The 22,064-nt window shown below is 53.9% G+C and overlaps 1 protein-coding gene across 1 annotated transcript; it reads left to right on the top strand.

Annotated features, from left to right (window-relative positions):
* Positions 1 to 1,177: 1,177 nt before the first annotated feature.
* Positions 1,178 to 21,411, top strand: NUFIP2 (nuclear FMR1 interacting protein 2). Its single transcript, XM_088138730.1, has 4 exons — positions 1,178 to 1,320; positions 7,458 to 9,212; positions 13,293 to 13,325; positions 14,505 to 21,411. The coding sequence occupies exons 1-4, from the start codon at positions 1,179 to 1,181 to the stop codon at positions 14,555 to 14,557; spliced, it is 1,983 nt and encodes a 660-aa protein (XP_087994856.1). The 5' UTR covers position 1,178; the 3' UTR covers positions 14,558 to 21,411.
* The last annotated feature ends 653 nt before the right edge of the window (positions 21,412 to 22,064 follow it).

The following is a 22,064-nucleotide window of genomic DNA, read 5'->3' as shown; positions in this document are numbered from 1 at the left end:
AATCAGGACCGGGGCGGGGGAGAGTCAGGACCAGAGCAATGCCTTTTCTGCCATGTTTCGACGAGGAGACGGTGCCCTTCCTCGTATTTTCTATCGATAATCTTCTAATTCATTGTATTTTCCCTTAACCCTTTCTTTGCTCCAGGGGAAAGATGGTCCCTTTGGCCGTTCCCACAATCCCCCAACCACGGGCAAGCCAAACATCCGGGCTTTTTACGTTGGCGGGTTTGTTTGCCTGTTGGTTTAACTGGCGTGCTGCCCATCTCCCCCAACGGGCGACTCCCGGGGGGCGTCGCAGGGGGTTAAGAGACAAAACGCGGCCGAACTCTAACCCCCCCCGAAATTGCACCCGTGCAAAGGGCGCCCCGGGCGCCCCTTTTCCTTGCGACAACCCTGCGGGGTGGGCCAGCGGCGCCCGCCGAGCGCACAGCCACCCCCCTTCCGCGGGCGCTGACGGGCCTTGGGGGCGCGGGGGAGGCCGGATTCCGCTCCTTGCAGCTGCCCCCCGGCGCCCTCCCGCGACCCCCCCCGTCCAGCTCGGTCTCCCGAAAGAGAGCCGGGGCGCGGCGGGTGGCTTGGCCCACAGCCCCCGGCCGAGGGCCGCCCTGCCCTCCGGGCCGCCCGCGGCCGTCCCGCCGCCCTCCCCGGCGGGCAGCGGTGGGCGGGGGTCCCGCCCGCGGAGCCGCGCGAGCCCCCCGGAGGAGGAGTCCGAGACCCTCGGGAGGGGGGTCGCCCCCCGCGCGAAGGCTCCAGAAGGGCAGGGCCGCCGCCCCCCCCCCCGCGCAGCCCCGCCGGCCGGCTGGCCGGCCTGCCCGCCTCCCCGCCGCTGTCCACGTCTCCCTCCGGGGCGGGCCGGGGGCGGGGCCGGGCGCGGGGCGGGCGCGCGCGCGCACTCGCCGGCCGGAGCCAGAGCGCCCTTCACTTCGGCCCGGGCGGGGAGCAGCCCGGCCGGCAGCCAGCGGGGCGGCGGGCGCGGCCGGCTCGAGGCGGCGCGGGCAGATCGGCGCGGGCCGGCGGCTGTCGCTCCGCCGGGCGCCCCCCCAGGCCGGGCCGCTCGCCGCCCCTCGCGCCCCGCCCCGCCCGGACGGCGCGGCCCGGCGGCGGCCGGCCGGGCGCGGGCAGCCCGTCGCGCTGCCGTCGCCGTCGCCGTCCTCGCCCGGAGGCCCCGCGGCCGCCCCATGGAGGAGCCGCCCGCCGCGCAGCCGCCCCACCTCTACTTCTACGCGCAGGGCCGCCCCCCGCCCGCGCTGCCGCCCGAGGGGGGCGCCCCCGCCGAGGCCCCGCCGCCCCCGCCGCCCACGGCGCCCGACGCGAGAGCAGGTCTGCGGGGGCTGGGCTGGGCTGGGCTGGGCTGGGCTGGGTCGGGGGCGCCTGGCCGCCATGCCCGGGGGGCTGCGCGCGAGGCGGGCCGCGCCGGGCCGGGCCCTCTTCCCGGGTGACCTTCCCGCGCCGGCGCCGCCGCTCGTCCGGCGCCTGCGATGCCGGCCCGGCCCGGTCCCTCCGTCCCTCCCGCCGCCATGTTGGGCGGCAGGCGAGCCGGGCCTCGTGCGCCGCGGCCAGCCCGGCCCGGCCCGGCCCGGCCCAGGGGGCGTCTCTGGCCCGGCCGCCCCGCTGGCGCCGCGGCCGCGCGGGGGAGGCGAGGCGGGGCGGGGGCCCGCCAGGCCAGGCGCCCGGGGCCTCCGACACCTCGCCGCCCCGCGTCCCCGGGCAGGCCGCGGCTGGGCCGGGCCGGCGCGGGCGCCGGGAGGCTCCCGGCAGGGGCAGCCTGGGCGGAGGGAGGGAGGGATGGAGGGCCGGGGAGGGGTCGCCCCTGCCGCCGAGCGGGGCCCGGGTCGCGCGCGATCCCGAGGAGGCCCCCGTGGGCCTCGGCCGGCAGCCGGCCGCCCTCGGGGCAGGCGGGAAGGCGGCGGGGCGGCGCGAGGGCCGGGTTGGAGGGGGCTTCTGGTGGGGGGTGGCCCTGATGGACGCGGCGATTGATTGGGCCTCCGGCCAGTGCCGACTCCCGCCCATCGCCTAGGTCCCCCTTTCTCCACCTGGGCCCCTCCAAGATGAGGGGACCGACTCCCAGAATTCCCCAGCCAGCTTGGCATTGCTGGCTAGGGAATTCTGGGAGTTGAAGTCCCCGCATCTTGGAGGGCCCAGGTGGAGAAACACTGACCTAGATCTGACCTAGATAGATTTTCCATCCTCAACCTGGTCTCTGGAGTCTCCCCACGGCGGCGGCATCCCCTCCTGGGGCCCTGGTGGGACCATGATCGGGGTGCCACTTTCAGTGGGGGGTGAGCCAAGGAGGGCCCGTGGAGTGGGTCCTCGGGGTGGTGCGAGCGGTGGGCAGGCTTTCTCCAGCCTAAGGGCCTTCGGGATTCTTGGTTTTATAGCCTGGTGAGTGGGCTGGGAAGGCCATTCTGGCTGCTGAACATGGGAGTTGTAGTCACATCCCTCTCTGTCTCCCGCCTCTTCCGAGTAGTGGAAGGGGTCCTTCCCACAAAGGCCCATCACTCATCCGGAGGCCCAGGATGGCTTCAGACCAGTGTTTTTCCACCTTGGCCACTTTGAGAGGGGAGGACTTCAACTCCCAGAATTCCCCAGCCAGCACATGAAGTCCTCCCCTCTCAAAGTGGCCAAGGTGGAAAAACACTGGCCTAGACCCAACCAGCATAGCTTGAGGGTCCCCCCCAATACTGGGTTGTAATTGTTGGTGAGGAAATGGCCGGTCCTTGTTCGTGTGGCTAGGGCAAGCGCTTAAATCTCAGAGAAGCCACCCATTAGGCCTGAGCCCACTTTGCAGCTTGGTGCGCATCACCTGAAGGAATCTTGGGTGCCATCTGGTTCACACGCTGCATGAAATGTAATTTGGCCTGTTCGTGTTTTCTTTTTTGCATGTGGACCAAGCCAGTGGTGGTTCGTAAACCGTTTTTGTGCCTTAATGCATTTCAGCCAGTTTTGGCTTAGCTATTAATTGTTTTCCGCTATTAATTAAAAAACCAGTGCCTTTTAATGGCACTTTGCTAGACGGAAATGGGGCTAGCGGTGCCTGAGTTTGGGCTAACACGGCTCCCTTCCTACAACGTCTTAGTCAGCATCTTTCCTGCAAAAGGCCCTTGCCTGGAAATCTGGGAAAGCTCCTGCCTTTGGAAGAGCAGATGTTGCACAGCTGGATGGATTAATTTGGTTAAGGGGAACTTCAGACAGTTCCTTCTAATGTTCTGATGCTTTGGGGAGACCCTTGTTCTCCCACTGGATTTTTGTGTAAGGCTCGAAGAATACTAAGAAAATAATACCAGCCCTGTCCTGAATTTAGGGAATCTAGTTCTAACGCTGTGGCCCGTTTCCAGTCGAAATTCTCACGACAGGAACGTTAGCTCGTTTTGGAGTGGCCTGGACTTCTTCCCCTTGGTGAACGGAAGAGCATTTGAGAGAACGTTTTTATTGTTGGAAATGACTTGTTGTCATGAAATAATAAACAGCTAATCATGAAGTACACAGGGGAACTTTCTGGACCGCAAGCTGTAAAAATTATTTTGGGGGCTGGTCAGATAAATTCTGTACTGCTGATTGGAAGGTGAGGTCATTGTTGATACTGATCTAATCAGAGGCCTAATCATAGCATTTACGTCCTTAACCGCTAAGGTAGCTGGTGAAAATATTGACTGAGAAGATCCTAGCCAAATCAGTCCAAAGCTTGGATGGAGTCTCACAACTTGTTTCTCTTTATGAAGACCCGCCGGGCAGCGATATTTTATAGCTTTGTGTCAAGAGTCCTGCCTCACCAGAGATGTTCCTTGACCTGAGGCCCTTCAAAATCATTGGGACTCCCTCTCCCATCATCCCTTGCCAGCATGGCAGTTGAGGCTGATGGAGCCTATAGCCCAACACCTCTGGAGGAGGACACAACACTGGCATTTTATTTATTTGCGGGGCTTACGTGCTGCTGAGTTGACAGTCTAGTCCATTGCTTCTCAACCTCATGCCGGCTGGGGAATTCTGGGACTTGAAATCCACGCATCTTAAAGTTGCTAAGGTTGAGAAGCACTGGTCTAGACAGCCATTTCAGAACCTGGCAAATTGGAAATCTGTAAGTAAAAAAATTCTTGGAATTTCTACTTGTCTTAAAAGCCTGGGGAAACTAAAAACTAGACATATTTGGGACCAGTCAAAGGAAATCCAATTTGGGATCCCTCTGCCTTGGCCAAAGCTTCTTAAAATGTGCAGACGCTGTGCTCACTCCCCCCCCCGACAAATTTTGGTCTCTTGGTAGGCAGAGGGGCCCAAGCAACCTTCCAGATCAGTTATTCTTTCTCGTTCCATGGATCTCAGCCAACTTATCTTCCTGCAATTTGGCCTTCTCCAACCCGACAGTCATTGGATCTGCCCCCTATTGGCTTGTGTGTGGGACTGGAGAAGCTTCTGGGGGACCACGTGGGGCCATGAGAAATGTTAGGATAGGCTTAACTCCCATTCAAAGTAGTTTTTTCTTCATTTGATGCAGGGCAACCAGTGAAGTGGCCTGAGTGAGGTTCTGCAATTTTTAAGCCTCAACAGACCAGAGTATAGTAGGGCGATAGAAATTGGATTTTTGCTCCAGGTTTTTTCAGATTTTTTGGGGGGTAATTCAGAGAAGGGCACTAACCCTCCTTGAAAGCAACAGTACCATTTCTGATCTTTCACACATTAATCTTCCAAAATACTTAAAAAAAAAAAAAAAAAACGGCAAAAGGAATGGCCTGCATATGGAGGAATTGCCGTTTTTTTTTTTTTAAACAAAATGGTTTGTTCCTCATCTTTCTGCCAAGACTGTCAGATGTGGACCTTCATGCTGAGGAATGGTGTGTGGTACTTTGAATTGCAACCCAAGACACACACGTACACACACATGCGCACATATATCCCATCAATTCTTGAAACGTGGACCAAGTTGAGAATTTTGGGACAACCATGTCATCAACTACATAGCATTGGGGCTGAAAAATGTTCTCATGATCTTGGTTTGCTCTTCATTGCTTTTGGATGTTGCCAGTTTGGTCAGGAGAATTCAGGGTTCCTCTTGTTCATATCTCCTCTCCTCAAACTGATGACTACAGTTTTTATAACCCTATGCAATATGGCATGAATGAGGGTTATTGGAGGTGAAGTCCAGCATGCCTGAAGAGCTTGGTACGGGAAGGCTTTCCTTTGCTTTAGGAAGTGGCACACTGGCTCTTGTGCCCATTGTGAGATGTTAGTTAGCTGTTTGTTGGTCTCGCTTCTGAAGACCTGAGTCCTGCTTTGCTTGGAATTGCAGGGCTCTGCTTGGTCCTAGGACACTGCTCTCTGTGCTCAACAGCTGCCTTTTGAGCATTTTCTTGCCCTTCTCTGTTGGGCCTTGAGTTTGACGTGCAACTATTTCCACACACAGCGTAAAATGAAAGCGTCTGTGTGGGGGCTGGACAGAATGGTGCTCCCTTATCAAGGAACACCTTTTTTTACAGCAAATTCTGTGCGTAGGAAAAGCACCTCCTGTGGTGGCTTGGGTTGCATCCTGTCATGCTAGAAGAACTCAAGAAGTTGTGAGCTGACTTGGGCTTAGCACGTAGATTGCCTTGGACCCCTAACCCGCTCTTTGCAAAGACTCACACCCAACCTGTGTGGCATCCCCCCCTTCTCCACACCTGGGGAGGCTATGGAGTTGGGCCCTCCTGCTTCCCCCCTTCCCCCCAGCTTCTACGTGGATGGAAGTATTGTAAGATGAAGGTGCCTCTTGGGTAGATCTGCCTTCAACATGAGTGTCTGAAGCTAACAATAAACTTTCCTTCATGTTGGACTAAGCTGAGCTTTGCTTACGTGCTTTTACAGGCCACTAAGACAGGTTGGCACCCAGCCACCTGGTCAGGTTAGTTTTTCATGGGACGCTATGGCCCCCTTTCCAGATGCTCCTCTGCCTTGCAAGAAGAAAGAGGTAGACGTGGTAGAAGGAGGCTATTAACGTCGTTCCCATCAGTTCAGAGTCAGTGCATCTCTCCTAGCACTGGCTGGCCTTTTAAGAGAAGGATGGTTTGGGTCGGTGCTGACGCCAGATGAAGCACCCAGGACACTGGCCCATTTGTAGCTTTGAACCCCCTTCTAAAATGCATGACAAATTCTTAACAAACAAAAGGCCCGACCTTTTCACCAGCCTCCCCTGGCCTGATAGTTGCGGGCAGGAAGGTGCCTGGGCACCTTTCCAGTTTGTTTTACACCCTAGAGTCCCCCATTCCCTTGCGGGGGAGGGGGCTAGGGTGGAATCAGTCTCCAGATAAGAACAGTTGCTTCCTACATGCAGGAAGGACTGTCTTGTGGCAGATTGCTGGGCCTGAAAAAGGATCAGTGGTGCTTCCAGGTGTGTTGCATGTGTCGTGTGGTGTCCTGTACAACTGGTGTTGTGGTCGGACCATGCGAACAGCAACTCTGAGGGTGTTGGTTCAGAGATCAGGACAATTGTGAACTTGTGGGTGGGATTTAGGAGAATTTAGGCTAAGCTGGAAGCGGGAGCCAAGGAGGATGCATTCTCCCACTCGCTGCTCTTCAGGCCAGTGGCTGAAGATGCCAGGGACAGTTGAAGGCACCACTCGCTGACTGTAGGCCTGGTCCAAACACAGGTTGGACCGATTCACGCAAGTCCTGGGTATGAAGGACTCCTAGGGTTGCTGGTAGCGGAACTGCCTCTGAAGGCCCTCTGCTGGGAGACGGCTGGGCTTCCTGGTGCAGTTGGTTGGTCACTGGGAGAGCGGGCTGCTGAATGGGATGGTCCAAGGGTCTGATTTCCGCATGGCTGAAGAACCAAGGGTCAAAGTTGTTGGGGTCTGTTGCGGATGGGGTGTGGACTCTTCTCTAAATGGGGAGGAGCGGATGCTCCTCTCCTAGCGAAATGCAACTGCCCAGGCGGATTTCTAAGGCTGTTTTGGCCTGCGGAGGGGATCTTCGATAGCTCTAGTCTGCAACTCCTTGAAGCAGACATGCCTTTTCTGAGGGTCGCAGGGCTGGCCTCCCCCCAGACTACGTACAGCTTATTTCTTCTTTGAGACGCAATTTTGTCTCGGCATTCCCGGCTTCTTCCAGCATCATTTCAGGTCTGGGAATCTCATGATTCCAGGATCCTGAATGCTGTTGGGTGCCCAGATTCATTTTTTATCTGAAATTTGCTTTAGGGCAGCAACTTACCTGCATCCTCCAGAATCTCCTGCATTTGCATGAAAAGCATGTGGCGGCTAAGCCTTCCTGGCGGTGTGTCAAAATGTCGTCCTTCTTCTCCCCCTGCCCTTGGTGCAGCGGTGGCCAAATAGAAGCAACACTGCCATAAAAGAGCTTGCACGTAGGGGAAAATGCTTTGACAGCAAGCATCCGTTGGCAGTTTGGGGTGTGTCTGGAGGTCCTGTGAATGTCGTCTTCAGGCAAGAGACTGGGTTTGGTGCCTCTAATCTTTTGCTGTTCCCTTTCTACAGGCTATGGCGAACTCAACGGGAACATTGGCGAGAGAGAGCCCTTCCTGAAATCTCCCAGTGCCGGTGACTTGTCTGGCCCCATTTCCGCGGTTCCCAATGGCAGCCAGCCCCCCGGGGAGCCCAGCGTCGCTCTCAAACAGGCGGTGAAGGGCGGCATGTTTGCTGGACTGAAGGCCAAGAGCTTCAGCCTGAAAAGCGGCCTGGACCGAAAGAGTGAGCGGTGCTACGAGAGCAAGGCAAGAGAGAGCCCGTCCTGGGACAAAGCTGAGATGCACTCGGTCCCCAACGGCCTGGTCGCCAGCACCTCGGAGTACATCGCTAACGGTTGCGTCAGCAAAGGGGCAGACAACGACGGGAGCGGGTCGGAGAGCGGCTATACCACTCCTAAGAAGCGGAAGGGTCGGCGCAACAGCGCCAAGGGCTGCGAGAACCTGAACTTGGTGCAGGAGAAGATCGCGCAGTGTGGCCCTCCGGTCCCAGCCGTCATGGTTCCAGCACTGAAGCTGGAGCCGGAAGCCTTCAAGCCCGATGGCGGGGATCCGAAGGTGGGGGCTCGACTGGATGGTCTGAAGCCCGCTTGGAAGTGTGAGGCGGGAGGCTTGGGGGTGGGCCGCGGGAAGCCAGGAGTTGGGGACGTGCTTCGGAAGAACTCTGATGCCAAAGTTGGGGTGGCCAGCAAAAAGTTTGAGGAGCGTCCCAAGGGGAAGCATGTGTTGGTGTCCTCCTCGAAAGAGGACTCCTGGACCCTTTTTAAGCCTCCCCCGGTTTTCCCCGTGGATAACAGCAGTGCAAAGATCGTTCCCAAGATCAGTTACGCGAGCAAAGTGAAAGAGAACCTCAACAAGGCTGCGCAGAACTCTGCTCCTTCTCTGTCCTCCTCCTCGTCCTCCTCGTCCTCTTCGTCCTCCTTGTGTTCATCTTCTGCAGTGGAGGTCCAGGTCCAGGCCTCCAACCGTCTCTCCCAGGTCCCCATGTCTGCAATGAAATCTGTTACATCAGCAAACTTTTCCAACGGGCCCGTCTTGGCAGGGGCTGATCGTGGTGTGTGTCCAGCTGGGGTCCAGTCCCTGCTTGTGCCAGCTGCTAGTACTGTTCTTTCGGCTTCTTCCAAATTGGTATCCCAGGACGCCGGTCCCTCTCCAGTGGCCGTGGACCAGCAGAAGTCAAGTCTTTTCATCTACCCCTCAAATATGCACGGTCTGTTTAACGTGGCAGCCCAGGCCGAGTCTCCATTCCTGGCAACTCAGCAAAACCTGGGTGACATCTTCCAGAACCAGTGGGGGTTATCATTTATCAACGAACCCAGTGCAGGCCCGGAGACTACCACCAGGAAGCCAGCGGACAGTAAGCTGGCGGAGGTGACCTTTCAGGGGCCCTGCCCCGGCACGTTGGTTTCTCAGGGGGCTGAGACGCCTTCCTCGGGCCCTGACCAGCCTGCATTCCCCAAGGCTTACGAGCTGGCCAAACGGACTAGTCCCCAGCTCTTGAGCGGTCTCTTAAAGCTGGGGGCTGCTGGGGAGGAGAGCGATTTGCTGTTAGAGCCCCACCTGCCGGGTGGCCTGCACCAGGCCGAGCTCAGCGGCCCGGGGGCGTTTGTGTTTCTCGCCAAGGACTGTAACGTAGACAGTCGCCTGTCTTCTCCCACGAACACTTTGTTAGTCTCCACCAAAGAGCAGAGGCACCTGAGCGGTCTAGGAAGGAAAGAGAGCTGGGGGGAGTTTGACCTGAGGGCGGCTGTTCTATATCACATTCAAGGTAACGTCTTCCGGGCTTCCTTGCCCGCCCTGCGTCTTCCCCTTTGGAGGGACTCAGTTTCCCATCAGCCCCAGCAAATGTGGGGAACTACAGAAGGAGGGGTTTGGACCCTACCCTCCAGAGCTGGCTTTGTTGGGGTCCGGGAGCTGCTGGAGAGGGCCAACTGCCATGCCTGCCTTGTCCACCCCTTTAATTTTTAATCCTTTTTAAAGCCCTCCTCCTTTTTGACGGGGGGGGAGTGCTCAGAGTCCTAGTGGCTGCAGCCATCTCCTTGAGCTGAGTCTCTCCGGATTTGTGTTGGGAGGAAGATGCAGAAGTGGGGGTCCTGCACAGGAGGTGGTGTGCTCTCAGCCCCTTCCCTGCTATGTGGTGGCCCTCAGGGCTGGGATATTTCGGGGTGGAGGGGTTGGAAATTGCTCAGTATCAAAACAGCTGATGGGAGGAATATGATCTGTAGGTGGAGTTATAATTGCGTTGGGGGGTTGTCAGTGCAGGCATTCATTGTGCGTTGCAACTCAGGGCTTGTTCTGCTCCTGGCAAGGGGCTGTGAGCCTGGGAAACAGGTTTAGATTGGACCACAGCATGTTTTGCTTCCTGGCCCTTCTGAGGAGAAGACTGAGCTAAGCTTGGGTGGCCCTGCCAAGAGCAGGCCCTCTTCCTGGCCTTGTTCAGCCAACAGAATGCCTGCTGAAGTCCTCTGCGGGCCGGGGCCTACGAGACGGCCTTGTGGTGTCTTTCTGTCAGATGCTGGCCACCCACTGGTCCAGCTTCTCTTGATAGCATAGCTGTGGGGATGGGTTTCCCCTGTGGCCGAGAACCACCGCAGTCACTGCAAACTGTACTGGAGCTCCCAGTTGCCTTTCTGCCATGCAGAGCCCGGTCCCTGCAGGACTTGCTTGCGTGTCCCTCTGCAGCATCTTGCTCAGCAGCTGGTGGTTTCCTCTCTTTCAAGAGCAGCCATCTGCAGGGGTGTTTGCTCAGCCCCATCATCTGCTGTTGGCAGCTCTGCTTGATGGGAGTTGTAGTTCAGCACACCCGGAAGTGCTGGGTGGGAAAGGCAGCACTCGAGTGCCGGTGTGTTTCTCAGTAGTCTGGCCTCTGTGGAGATGGGAGCGGCCCGTTTCCCCCCCGACTCTTTTGACCCTGTCCCTCCCTAAGGAGTCAGCTTTGCACCGATAGGTCTCCAAGCATGGCTGAATGAATTTGTTGCTGAGGGAGTGGGCAGTCGGCTGGCCGTCCCTTTGGGAGACTCGCTTGAGCGCCTGCAATTGACCGATGGACAGAACTTGGAAAGAATGGCCGTTGGGGTGTCTGGGCCCCCCTTTTCTCCTTTGCTTGGTCAAAGCGCCAGCGTCAAAGGGCAGCACTGCCCAGCTGCGGGTTGCAGCCAACTGGGTCAGAAGGAAGAGACCGATTGTGGATCCAGCCCTTTGCATGACCCAGGCAGTCTTGCCACTCTGCCTGTGCATGAGTGTGCTTGCCCCGTTGCTGCTTCCTCTTGACTGTTCACAGCGGGATGGGAGGAATGGCCACAGCCCCCAAGCTATCCTTGCACAGTTTTTATTCAATGCCCTGGTGCAAAATGAGGAGCAATGGGGGTGGGAGTGAGCAGGAACTCACCTGCTGCAGCCCCTGTTGCCTAGGAAATCCAGAAAGGGACTTGGCATCCCCTTCCATTCTGTGCTCCCCAGTAAGCGTGGAAGAGGTTGCACCAGGGCCAGGTTAAGGCCACTGAGGCACTAAGCTGGTGTTTCTTAACCTTAGTGCAGTGTTGTCCAAACTTGGCCACTTTAAGATGAGTGGACTTCAACTCCCAGAATTCCCCAGCCAGCCATGGGAGTTGAAGTCCACTCATCTTAAAGTGGCCAAGTTTGCACAACACTGCCTAAGTGACTTTAAGATGGGTAGACTTCAAACTCCCAGAATTTCCTAGCCGGCATCTTGAGGTTGAGAGACGCTGCCCTAAGGACAGCCCAGCAGTGGTGCCCCTTGGTCCTTCTGTTGCTTAACTGGCGTTAAGTCTCAATAAGTGCTGATGGCAAAATAGGAGATTAAAAATTCAGTTTTCTTCTAGGCCATCCCACAGGCCGGACCCCACAACTCTTATTAAATATCAACTTTTTGAAAACATGGCGTTTATTTAACACTAAATAGTAGTAAGCAATATAAGCAAATTCTTTACTTATAACCAGAGCAGTAGGAAAAAAAACATTCAGTACAGGTAGTCCTCGTTTAATGACCACTCGTTCAGCGACCATTCAAAGTTACAACAGTGCTGAACGAGAGGGACTTAGGACAGGTCCTCAAAGTTCTGACCATCGCAGCATCCCCACAGTCATGTGATCGCCATTTGCCACCTTCGCACAAGCAAAGTCAATGGGGAAGCTGACAGGGAAGGTTGCAAGTCGCTCCAGTAAGTCGCTCACACTCTGTCACATCTGGGAGCAGCCACCCCTGGCCCCACCACGCTTGTGCTGCCTCTCACCAGCCACTGGGGCACCCTTCTGCCTGAGAGCAGCCACTTACTGGCCTGCTTGCAAGCCGCCTGGGATTAACTTAACGGCCTGCGATCTCCGCTTAACATTGGCAGCAGGGAGTGCCAGGACTGCTGTCACTAAGTGATGTGGTCACATGACATTGTGTTCTATGACCGCATCACTTAGCGATGGAAATTCTGGTCCTGATTACCGTCATTAAGCAAGGACTACCTGTACTTTTAATACATTTTTAATAACATTGGTATAAGGGAGAAATGCTATCACAAATGTATTGAAAACTAAAGTGGAGTGTGGCAGTGAAAGTTAAGAGCGTGGTACCTGAGGGAGAAGCTCTGCGGTGCCCCTTCCCCCTGGTCCCCTAAGTGCATGCTGATTTTCCTCAACAGTTAAAGCAGAGCTGGGTTGCAGCTACTTTTCCTGAAGGAAGACCCCTATTTCTTTCCCTTAGAGGCTGGCAGGCCCACCTCTCTCTCACAAATGCCCAAGGAAGAACCTGGGAAAACTTTGAGGGATTCCGTTTGGTGTTTTGTCCTCCTTTTGTGAGAGCTTAGCCCTTGTGGAAAGGGTTTGGGGGCTGCACGTGGTGCTTCTCCTGGTGGCCAGTTTTGGTGCATGTTGCTTGCTGTATTTGCAAGCATTTAGGGCAGTGTTTCTCAACCTGGGCAACTTTAAGATGTGTGGACTTCAACTCCCAGAATTCCCCAGCCCATGCATGCATTCTGGGAGTTGAAGTCCACTGCATTAGGGTGTCAAGCAGACTTTCCAAAAGATGCTCCCCTTTCTCCCTGCTCCCCCTTGTTTGTGATTTTGGGCAATGGCCTTCCCCAACCCCAGTCCTTCAGAAGTTTTGCAACCTTTGTCCAGGAACTGGGAAGCTGGGAATTTGGGAGTTGCAGTGCCAATGGACCTCAAGAGTGTGAGGTTGGAAGACTGCAGGATTTGTTAAAACATGTTCTGCGTTTTACAGTGGTACCTCGGGATACGAACGCCTCTACTAACGAACTTTTTGGGTTACGACCAGCTCCGGCCGCAAAAATTTACCTCGATGTGCGAACTCCGCCTCGGGGTACAGTCATTTTTCCGCCCTGACACGTGGTCTGCGGCCATTTTTCCACCCCTGACACGTGGCCCGCGGCCATTTTCCTGCGGCGCGGTGCCCGGCCTTTCTCCTGCCGCGCTGCATGGCGCCCAGCCATTCTCCCACCCCTGACCCGTGGTCCGCAGACGCCAGAACGGATTAACGGTAATTACATTGAACCTTACGGGAAAATTTGCTTCAGGGTGCGACCAAATTTGGAGGGCGGAACGGATTAACTGGATTTACATTGAACCCTATGGGGAAATTTGCGTCGGGATACGCCCAGAGTCACGGAACGCATTAAGTTCGTATCCCAAGGTACCACTGTATTTAGCAATTTTTAAAGGTTTGCATAAATCAAATGGGTGAGAAACGGGTGGAGAGGGGAGTGTCTTCTTTCAGGAAGCTTTTGAAGTGGGGCTCACAACAGAGCCCAAATCTGTGGTTCCCAGTTGTGTCACATGTCTTGCAATACTGACCCTGTTTCTCTTTTTTCCTCTGCAGAAATGGAATCAATTTGTAATTTGCAAAAACGAGGTAAGGAACATTGCTTTACTTACCTTACTCTCCTTAGGAGCAAGCACATTATTTATTGGGGGGTGGGAGGGTTGAGGCTTCTCTTGATGGTGTGCAGTGAATCTGGCTGAAAGCGAAGCGGGATTAGCCCCATGTAAGCTTTCCAGCTCAGCGTGGTTTTGAAATCGGAGCTCTTCAGGCCGCAGCATGACCGAGTTGCCCCTCCCAGGGAGCGTAGGGGAGTCTTGGTCATTTGGCAAATGCCTGCCATGGTGCAAGCTCTTCAGTTTTAGCTCCTTGGGGTTTTTCAGTACAGGTAGTCCTCAACTTACAACCGCAATAGGGGCCAGAGAATTCATCATTAAGTGGTGCGGTCATTAAGCAAGGCATCACTGACCGCACCTGATTTTACGACATTTTTTGCGGTAGTCATTAAGCGAATTGTGTGGTTCCCCGTTGACTTTGCTTGTCAGAGCCCCCTGGGAAGGTCACAAATGGCGATCACGTGACTCCGGGATGCTGCAACCATCATAAATACATGCCAGTTGCCAAGTGCCTGAATTTTGATCATGTGACCATGGGGGTGCTGCAATGGTCATAAGTGCGAGGACAGGTTGTAAGTCACTTTTTTCAGCGCCGTCATAACTTCAAATGGTTGCTAAACAAATGGTCGTAAGTCAAGGACTACCTGCAGAGAAATCCTTCATCTGGAGCTCCCTTGCCAAACAGGGTGGCCAGTATTCCTTTAAGAAACAGATCCATCCTGGCCTTAAAGTTAGGGTGAACTTTAGCCCAGCTCAACATTTTAGTCACTTGTTTCTTTTTAACATGTCGGCTGGGTCATTTTACCCCACAACAAACCTGCAGAGCATTTCAGCCAGATCGAGGCTGGGTGCGCGCAACATGCTGAGCCGTAAAGCTGTTCACAGAGCTGCTGTGCCTCAAGACATGCTGTGCTGACTCAAGAGATCACTGGCTGTGTTGGCTCATTTCACACCACTGCCGACACCCCGGCAGGGATCCCCCAACGGGCTGGACTCCCAGCCACCCCACCTTGGCCAAGCGGGCAGCTGGACTGCAGTTGGGTTTGAGGCATAGCTGATCTTTGCTTACGTCCGAAGCTGGGCTAGGGGCCAGATTGGGCCGAGGAGTGGGATGCCGGACGGCCGGTTCAGCTGGATCCTGTTCTTCCTTTTGCAGACCCCAAGCGGATAGTCACTTACGCCGAAGCCCTGGACACTCCCAGCACCTGAGAATAGCCGAAGGTCTCTCCCGGGCCCATGGTGAGCCCCCGTGTGCTGTCCCCGGAGGGGCTGCTCGGCAGCTCTGGCAATCTGAATCTGAATCGCAGGATCATATCTTCAAGCGTGTGTCCGTGGGTACACCTCTACACGCCTGCGTAACACAGTATATATACTGGGCATGATGAAACTTCATACCAAGTTGGCAGAGACTCCCATGCGATTATTTAAACTCCAGTTCCAAACGGTCGGTTCTTTCCCGACTCTCGTTTTTTTCCATTTTGTTTTCCTTTTCCTTTTTTTCCTCTTAAAAGAAACCAGATGTGGGTAGAGACTTAGCTTGTCCCGTGGCTCTGGGCGTCGCAAGCAGAAGCGTTTCAGGTTTTTGTCTTTGTGTTTTGGGGGCTTTGCAGTCATTGGTTACACACCAACCAGGAGGAAACTGGGAAGACTGCCCCTCTTCCGCCCCCCAGCTTTCTTCACCAGGGGGCAGGAGTTAATCTTGAATCATTGTGTCTCCCCACCCTAGCAAAAAGAAAAAAAGTCGAATTCAAACAGTTGCCAAAATACTGGGGTTACCCTTTGGGGTGGGGGTGCGGGCCGTGTTTCCACCCTCCAAAACCCTTGACCATTGTTGTTGGGGTGAGCAAGGTATTCTTCTTCTAATTAAGGTATCCAGGGTTGGGGTAGGAGTGTGTCTGTGTGTGTGTGAGAGCAAGAGGGAGCACGCGCGCACACCAAGATGGAAGCTCTTTCCATCACTTTACGCAGAATCTCCCAGGGTCAAGCAAAAAACTGGATCCATTCTGAGTTTTCCCTCCTTCAAGATGAGGCTGGCAATTCTTTAGCGTTGATTCTTCACTGCAGAGCTGAAGCATCTCTTTTTGCTAACGGTATGCATTGCATGTGTGAGTGCGTGGACTCCCCACTGCACGTGGCAACTTTTATGGAAGTTAATTTAACCAAGGAAAACAACGTCCAAGTGCATCCGACTTTGCTCTCGCTCTTCCCTCCCCCCCCGCCCCGAGCCCACTTTCTCACCCTGGTGGTAAGTCCAGACCCCGAGGGTCTCCTGGAGGATGGGCTGTGTGCTTTCATTTGAGCTCGTCTGTTTTTCTTATCAGTTATCTTTCCTCACAAAAGCAGTACGGAGAAGGTAGAGTGGTTTGCACTGAAAACGTTTTAAAGAATTCCTTTTGATTAAGTCTATGTTTGGCGGAGCAGGCAGGGTCAGGGATGGGCTTTGGCGCATCCACAGCTGCAGCCGGGTGTGGCATTTGGAGGAGGGGGTCTTCGATCTGACGCAGTCGCCCCCAGACAAGACCAGATGCCCTGCTAGGGGAAGGCAGGGCTTGTGCATTCTGAGTTGTGCTGCATGCTTTCACAGACAATCCCCAGAGCTGGCTGGGCACTACAAGAAATTGTTTTTTGGGGGGAGGGGAAATCATTTTGATCCCATGAAATTCTTTTCACGGGGTCTTGATCTCTCAAGGGGAGAAGTTCTGCCGCTGTTTTAGACTGTCTCTCTCGGTGCACATGATGCACGTCCTTCAGCATTTCCACCTTTAATGCTTCTATTAAAATGGCTCCTGAGATTCTTTTTCCTCCTCTTAGAAGTGATGCTTTTATTTTGCTATGATTTACTGGTTATCTCATTGCTTCTACCCCGTCCCCCCGTCCCCGCAAGAATCAGTTGGGTCGTTGATCCTCCTGTGGTTTTATTTGAGCATCATGGTGGACACAACTCTCTCCCCCCTCCCCCCCAAACACTTTATAGCTCTATTTTTCTGTGTCCCAAATTATGTGTTGTTATCCTGTAATATCTTCATGGAGGGAGTTGATCTGTTCCTTCTTAATTATGAACAAAATATTCTCCCCCACCCCTATAAACTCCCCTTGTTTTAAGCCTCCCTCTGTTTCGAAAGTTCTCACAAAATTCTCTGACAGCTAATTAAACAGAAACACTTCCTTAACCCTCCCTCTTTGTTTAATTTTGTGTTAATTGGGGGGGAGGGCAGTTCAGTGGAGCTGTGAATGACGTAGCACATGAAAATAATGTATAGAGGTATATATAAATATATATTTTCTTTTTGCTCAAGAGTATTAGTACTGTAGCATAAACCAAACCCAGGCAGAGTTGAGGACGTGTGAATGACGGGGGGGGGGGGGTAGTCAGTCTCTCCATAGGGCGATCGTTGCCCACAGAATAGCTAGAAACTTGAGGCCAAGATTTAAAACCTGCTTCTGGTGCTCTAAGATGGGACTTCGGTCCATTCTTAACGGAAAACAATTGAGGATTTGTGCAATATTCTTTTTGTCCTGCAAAGGGTGCTGAGTGGTAAATGAGGTGCCTCCATGCCTGCAGTTTTTCCTGACATTCTTCCCATTCTCTGTGTCCCCTATTAGTCTTTTGGGAGAGGACAGCATACCTACTACAGGTAGTCCCAAGAACACCTGGTTTACAGACAACCCATAGTTAAGAATGGAGCCTATTGTAGCAAAATTCGAGTGAAATACACAATGGTTTGCATTAATTACACAATGGTTTGAGTTAATTACACAACACTACTTATACAGTATTATACAATAATACTGTTCAAGCTTACATACAAATTAAGGACAGACTTTGGGAATGGAACTCGTTCTTAAACTGGGGATTACCTGTATAGTCTTGTGTAAATGAGAATGATGTGTGAGAGGTGAAGCCAACACCTTGACCTACCTCCCCAACCGGGCACCCTCTGGCTAAATTAATCTTCAGTTTCCCAGAATCCCAGCAGCCATACCAGCTGGGGATTCTTGGAGCTGAACTCCAATGGAGAAGGAGGACCCTGCTGCAGAAGACCTCTCAGTTGCTCCTTTTCATGGGTGAGTCCACTCTGGGCAGAAACATTTGGGCAAAATATAGTTTCCATGAAGATGCTTTTCCCCGGCGACCTGCTGGGATGTGAACCCCAAGACCCCTCTCCCAGATAAAAGCACTTCTTGTTCCCAGCCCATCTTCTGGACCTGGTTTTTCACCTTTGATCTAGCCATTCTGAAAATTAAGCCAAAGCTTGGAGACCACTTTCCTGGAGGAGGGTGGCCTCTCTAAAATGGTACATTGGAGGCACGTCTGGTGAGAAGGAATGCCTCCTGAGGGCCCATGGCCGTGGTGCAGGAGAATCATCTCAAGCAGGTGGGGCAGGAAGGGGACATCTTTCCTCTCCTGGTGGCCCAGAGCGGCAGGCGAGCCTAGTGGGTGCTCTTGTCCAGAAGAGTGAGTATTGGCGCGTGTGTGTGTATGCAGGAGCTCGCTTACAAGTAGAGGTATCCTTGAACTGTTGTGACAATGCAGATCTCTCTCATTTGTGAAGAGGAAAGGACTGTACTGGTCTTTACTAGGGCAGTAGGTTATCCTTGGCCACCATTTTCTTAAATCTTCCTCTTTCCGTTCCCCGTTGAGAAGAAGGAGCTACCAGAGATGGGTCTCTTGGTGAGAAGGTGGCTGCCTCCTGGATCTTTGTTGGTTCCTGCTGATCGCTCTGTTGCAGATACGCCTGCTGGCCCCCCTCTTCCCACGCTCCTCTGCAGGCGAACCTTTTCAGGGTCCTTGTTCTTTCTCAGGTGCAAGAAAAGGTGTTTTCTTTCAGGGTGCTGCCCTTGGTGTCTGCTCTCTTGAGATCCAGGTTGTGTTTGATAGAGAAGACCAGCTGAAGGAGGCCAACTTGAATGGAAGAGTAACCAGGTTTAACAGCTTCCTGAGGATCCTGGTGAGCGGCTGGCTTTTGGCAAGGAAGCCCCATGTTGCTCCCAAGTGCCTCTTTAAGGCGTTCTGTCTGAACCTGTTGAGTATGTACATTCAGAAGCTGTGGCACTAGTTGAAACAGCACGTTATGTGCGAGAGCTGACATGCTACATACCCACAACACCTGTTGCATCCCCTGGCTAGGGCAGCAGAACCCAGAGTGAGGAACCAAAGCAGATTTTTGGGTAATACAAGCCTCTTGGAGGGTGCCATGTTGAGAAGGCACATAAGTGGATTGGGCCAGAAGCCCGCAAGGTTCTCCCGCGATGTTAAAGCGGTGGCCGTTTTCTTGCACTGTCCTGGCCCACGTGAAGTGGCTGTTGTCTTGGGAGGGAAAGCTGGGTGGGCATTAGAGCCAGTAGTCAAGTGGGCAGGCTCCCCCTGTCCAGGCAAAGCCCGTGGAGGCCAAGGAATCTTGGTTTAGCTTGGGCTGCGACCTGGGGTCTCCTCGCAGTAGGAAAATAGGTTTTAAAAATGGAGCGACTCTATAAAAACATTGGGTCTCTGTCTTCAGCATGTTTGATTCCTCTCCTCCCCTGTAAATGGTCCCAGACGGTCCACCTGCTCAAAGCTTTCCTGCATCTCTGCACTAAGGTGTTCCTGGCTTATGTGTCTTGTGCCTTTTTGTCGTAGGTGGGTGGTTTTTTGTTTTGAACGTTTAGGTTGCCCCCTGCAGTGTCCCGGCCCGTGTGCTGCACACTAAAGGCTTGGCCTCTTCTCATCCAGGGACGCCTGATTTGCAGCATCTGGGATTTGCTAGCACAGCGATTCACAGCGCAGCGGTCCAGGGAGCGTGAGTGTGCTCTCCGTGCTTGATTTGAGGGCGCAGTGCCGCCCAGTTCAACTTAATTGCGGGTGGGTGGATCTGAGCTCCTCCTGGAGACCTTGACTTAGAAGAACCCTAGAATGGAGCTTATCCTCGTCGGCCATGAATGGGCAACCCGGAGCCCTTCGGATGTATTGGACTGTCACTCCCTGACCTCTTGCCATTGGCTGGCACCAAGGCCACCCTGATGCGGCCCATTCATTCGGTGCTGCTGCCTGTTCTTTATAAGGGAGAGGAAAAGGCAGAAAAGCCGCCTTGCTTTTTTTAAAACGTGATCTAGGCAGCCTTGCTTACGGCCAGTGAAATTAAATGTGAATTCCCAACAATGCACTCTCTCCTTCATAGTCCACATGCATACTTCGTAGGAGCTCAAGTGTGCTAGCATCTCTTGACTCCTGGTGCTGGGTGCCAATGGGATGTTGAGAGCTTTGGGCGTCCTTTTTTAATGGATGTCGCACACTAGAGTTACACCGAAGCTCCTCTGGGTGAATGGGAAGGCATTTGATTCTTAAAAATATATTAAATAAAGCCAGAGCCATTGGGGGAGGGGGGGGAAACATCAATGTGTGAATCATTGATTGAACCGTCCTCTCTGTGGTCCGGTGCCCTTTTATTAAAAGTGCAACCCTTTACTTTGAGGGCAGACTCTAGGAAGTGCATTTCTCAGTCAAAGCTTGTGTGTGTACATGTGTGTGGCGTGTTAAGTCAAACCAAAAATCGAGGGCACCTTTTCTCTCCCAAGAACGGTTGCTGATGCTTTTTGTCTCTCCCAGGTGTGTTTCTGAGTGTGGCGGTCAGGCCAGGCCAGGCCAGGGCTTGGTTTCAGCCAGTTTTGCACACAGCATGGCTCCCTCAAAGGCGTGGGGCCAGCTCACCTTTTTTCTGCGCCTCTTCACCACTTCAGCCCTGTTTTAAATTGTAGGCAGGTTACAAATTGGTTAGATTTTCTGTGCGCTAAGCTCGAATTCTGGAAAGTTTGGCTGGTTTACCACGTCTAGGCCCTGTCCGTTTTACACCCACTGTTATCCAAAGCACTGTGGGGGGGGAGGTACGAAGGAAAGGGGAAATTACCTTGGCAAACGTGTGCGCCTGGAGTCGGCCTCCTCCCCTTCTACGTGAATGCTTTGCGGCCAACGCGTGGAGGAAGACGGTGCTGCTTGGGCTGGGCCTTGGGACTGTGTTGAGTTCCTGGTCTTTTTCTCTCGGCCCCCACACCCAAAATGTGTCTGATTCGCCAGATGTGGCTTGGGGGGGCTTTGAGAAGCTTAGCTTCACCTCCTGGTTTTCCCCCCCCTTCCCTCTGGATTAGCACTAAACCTGCCCTTTGGGTCAAATCCTTGTTCGGTTGTTCTGGATTCGGGGGCTGGGTCTCTTGTGTGCCGCTTTGGTTGTTTTCAGGGTGCCCCCATCCCTCCCCCCCCGAGATCCGTGGAATCTGCACCTGATGCGCTCCCGTCTTTTGACATGGTGGGCTTTCAAGTGCACCCAGATTCCTTTGCCTAGGTGGTAGGACGCGGGGTTTGTTTCTAGCGACTCCAGAGCGTGCAGCCCCCTGCCCTGGGACCAGCTGCACAAACTCAAGTCGCCGCTCCTTGCAAATAACGGGTGTGAGATTGGCTGTTTGTGACAATCTTTTCCCCAAAAGGAAAAAAAAACCACTGGCGTGCTTGGTTCAGCCCCAGATTTGGGAGGGACGAACAGTGTATCAGGATTGGCAAATGAAGGTCCCCTTCCTGGCTGGGAGAGATGCTGTGGACTTATTCCCTGCACGCTCTCCGTTTTTTTCTAGCCACAGAAACGAGCTGTGCTTCTCAGGCTAGCAAAAAAACGGAGGCAAGAGGGAAGCCGAGAGGCTCCGAGGCCGGGTTTTCAGTGCAGCGCCCGGGCCGGCTCATCGCCCAACGGCCTTGCCTTGGTGGGACTGCGATTCGGGCGCCGCATCGTCCCAGCCAGAGGTCGGCTCTTCCGTCCATCAGGAACCGTGTGGGGAAGCCCTGCCCCAGTGGAAGCTCAGCAGGACATTGGCTCAAACCTAAACCGGAGGAGCCAAACCTCCTTTCCTTTTTCTTCCCTGCTTCATTTTGAATTCTATTCCACAATAGTGCTTCAGTGCTTAAGTTAACCACCCACCCCATTTTTATATATATTTTAATGAAGAAGAATAAAACAAAGTGGGCAGAGATGTGTGTAGAACAAATAAATTAAGGAGAGATGCTACATAATGTAAAACCGTTGATTAAAAAATTAAGTTTCCATGGCTTTGGTGTGTGTTTCCTTAATGTCAGTTTTTTCTCCGTTCCTCAATCAATCCCTAGGTAACTTGCACACCATCTAAAGTGGTGTTTCTCAACCAGCCAGCACGGGGAATGCTGGGAGTTGATGTCCACTCCTCTTAAATTTGCCAGGGTTGAAAAACACTGATCTAAAGAGATGGCACTGTTGTGCTTTGCCAGCCACACCTCTAAACCACCATTTGGCCACCTTGGACGTTGAAGAACTCCTGAGGATCAGCAGCAAAGCAGGCGTTCCGTCTGGCTGTCTTGTAAAGGTGCTGCTTGCCCCTTTGTGTGCCCTCAGCAGACATGGCTTCCCTGGCTTCAGTTAACGTGGGAAGGTCCACCCGTTCCCTGCAGTTAATAATTAGCCGTCTTTGCTATCTAGGATCAGAACTGCAAGGCCGTGCCAGAGCCCCTACGCCCACTCTGGTGGTCAGACGCCTGAGATGGGCTAAGTGCAAACCCGTCCGCAAGAGGGGAAGTGGGGTTAGCGTGCTGGGCGCTTTACTAATCCACCCCATGCTCCGGTCATTTCTTCTTTCTCCAGCATTGTGGAGGACACCTTCCCTCCTCCCCAACACTTGGAAGCTCCCAGCTTCGATTTCAGCTTGTGTCCTGTGGAAAGGATTT

Source organism: Python bivittatus, unplaced genomic scaffold (assembly GCF_059951505.1).
Source record: "Python bivittatus isolate LINGU-HERP-01145 unplaced genomic scaffold, Pbiv_v1 ctg000240_np1212, whole genome shotgun sequence".
NCBI lineage: Eukaryota > Metazoa > Chordata > Lepidosauria > Squamata > Pythonidae > Python > Python bivittatus.
Note: the sequence above shows the minus strand (reverse complement) of the source record. Positions and strands in the feature narration are given on the sequence as shown.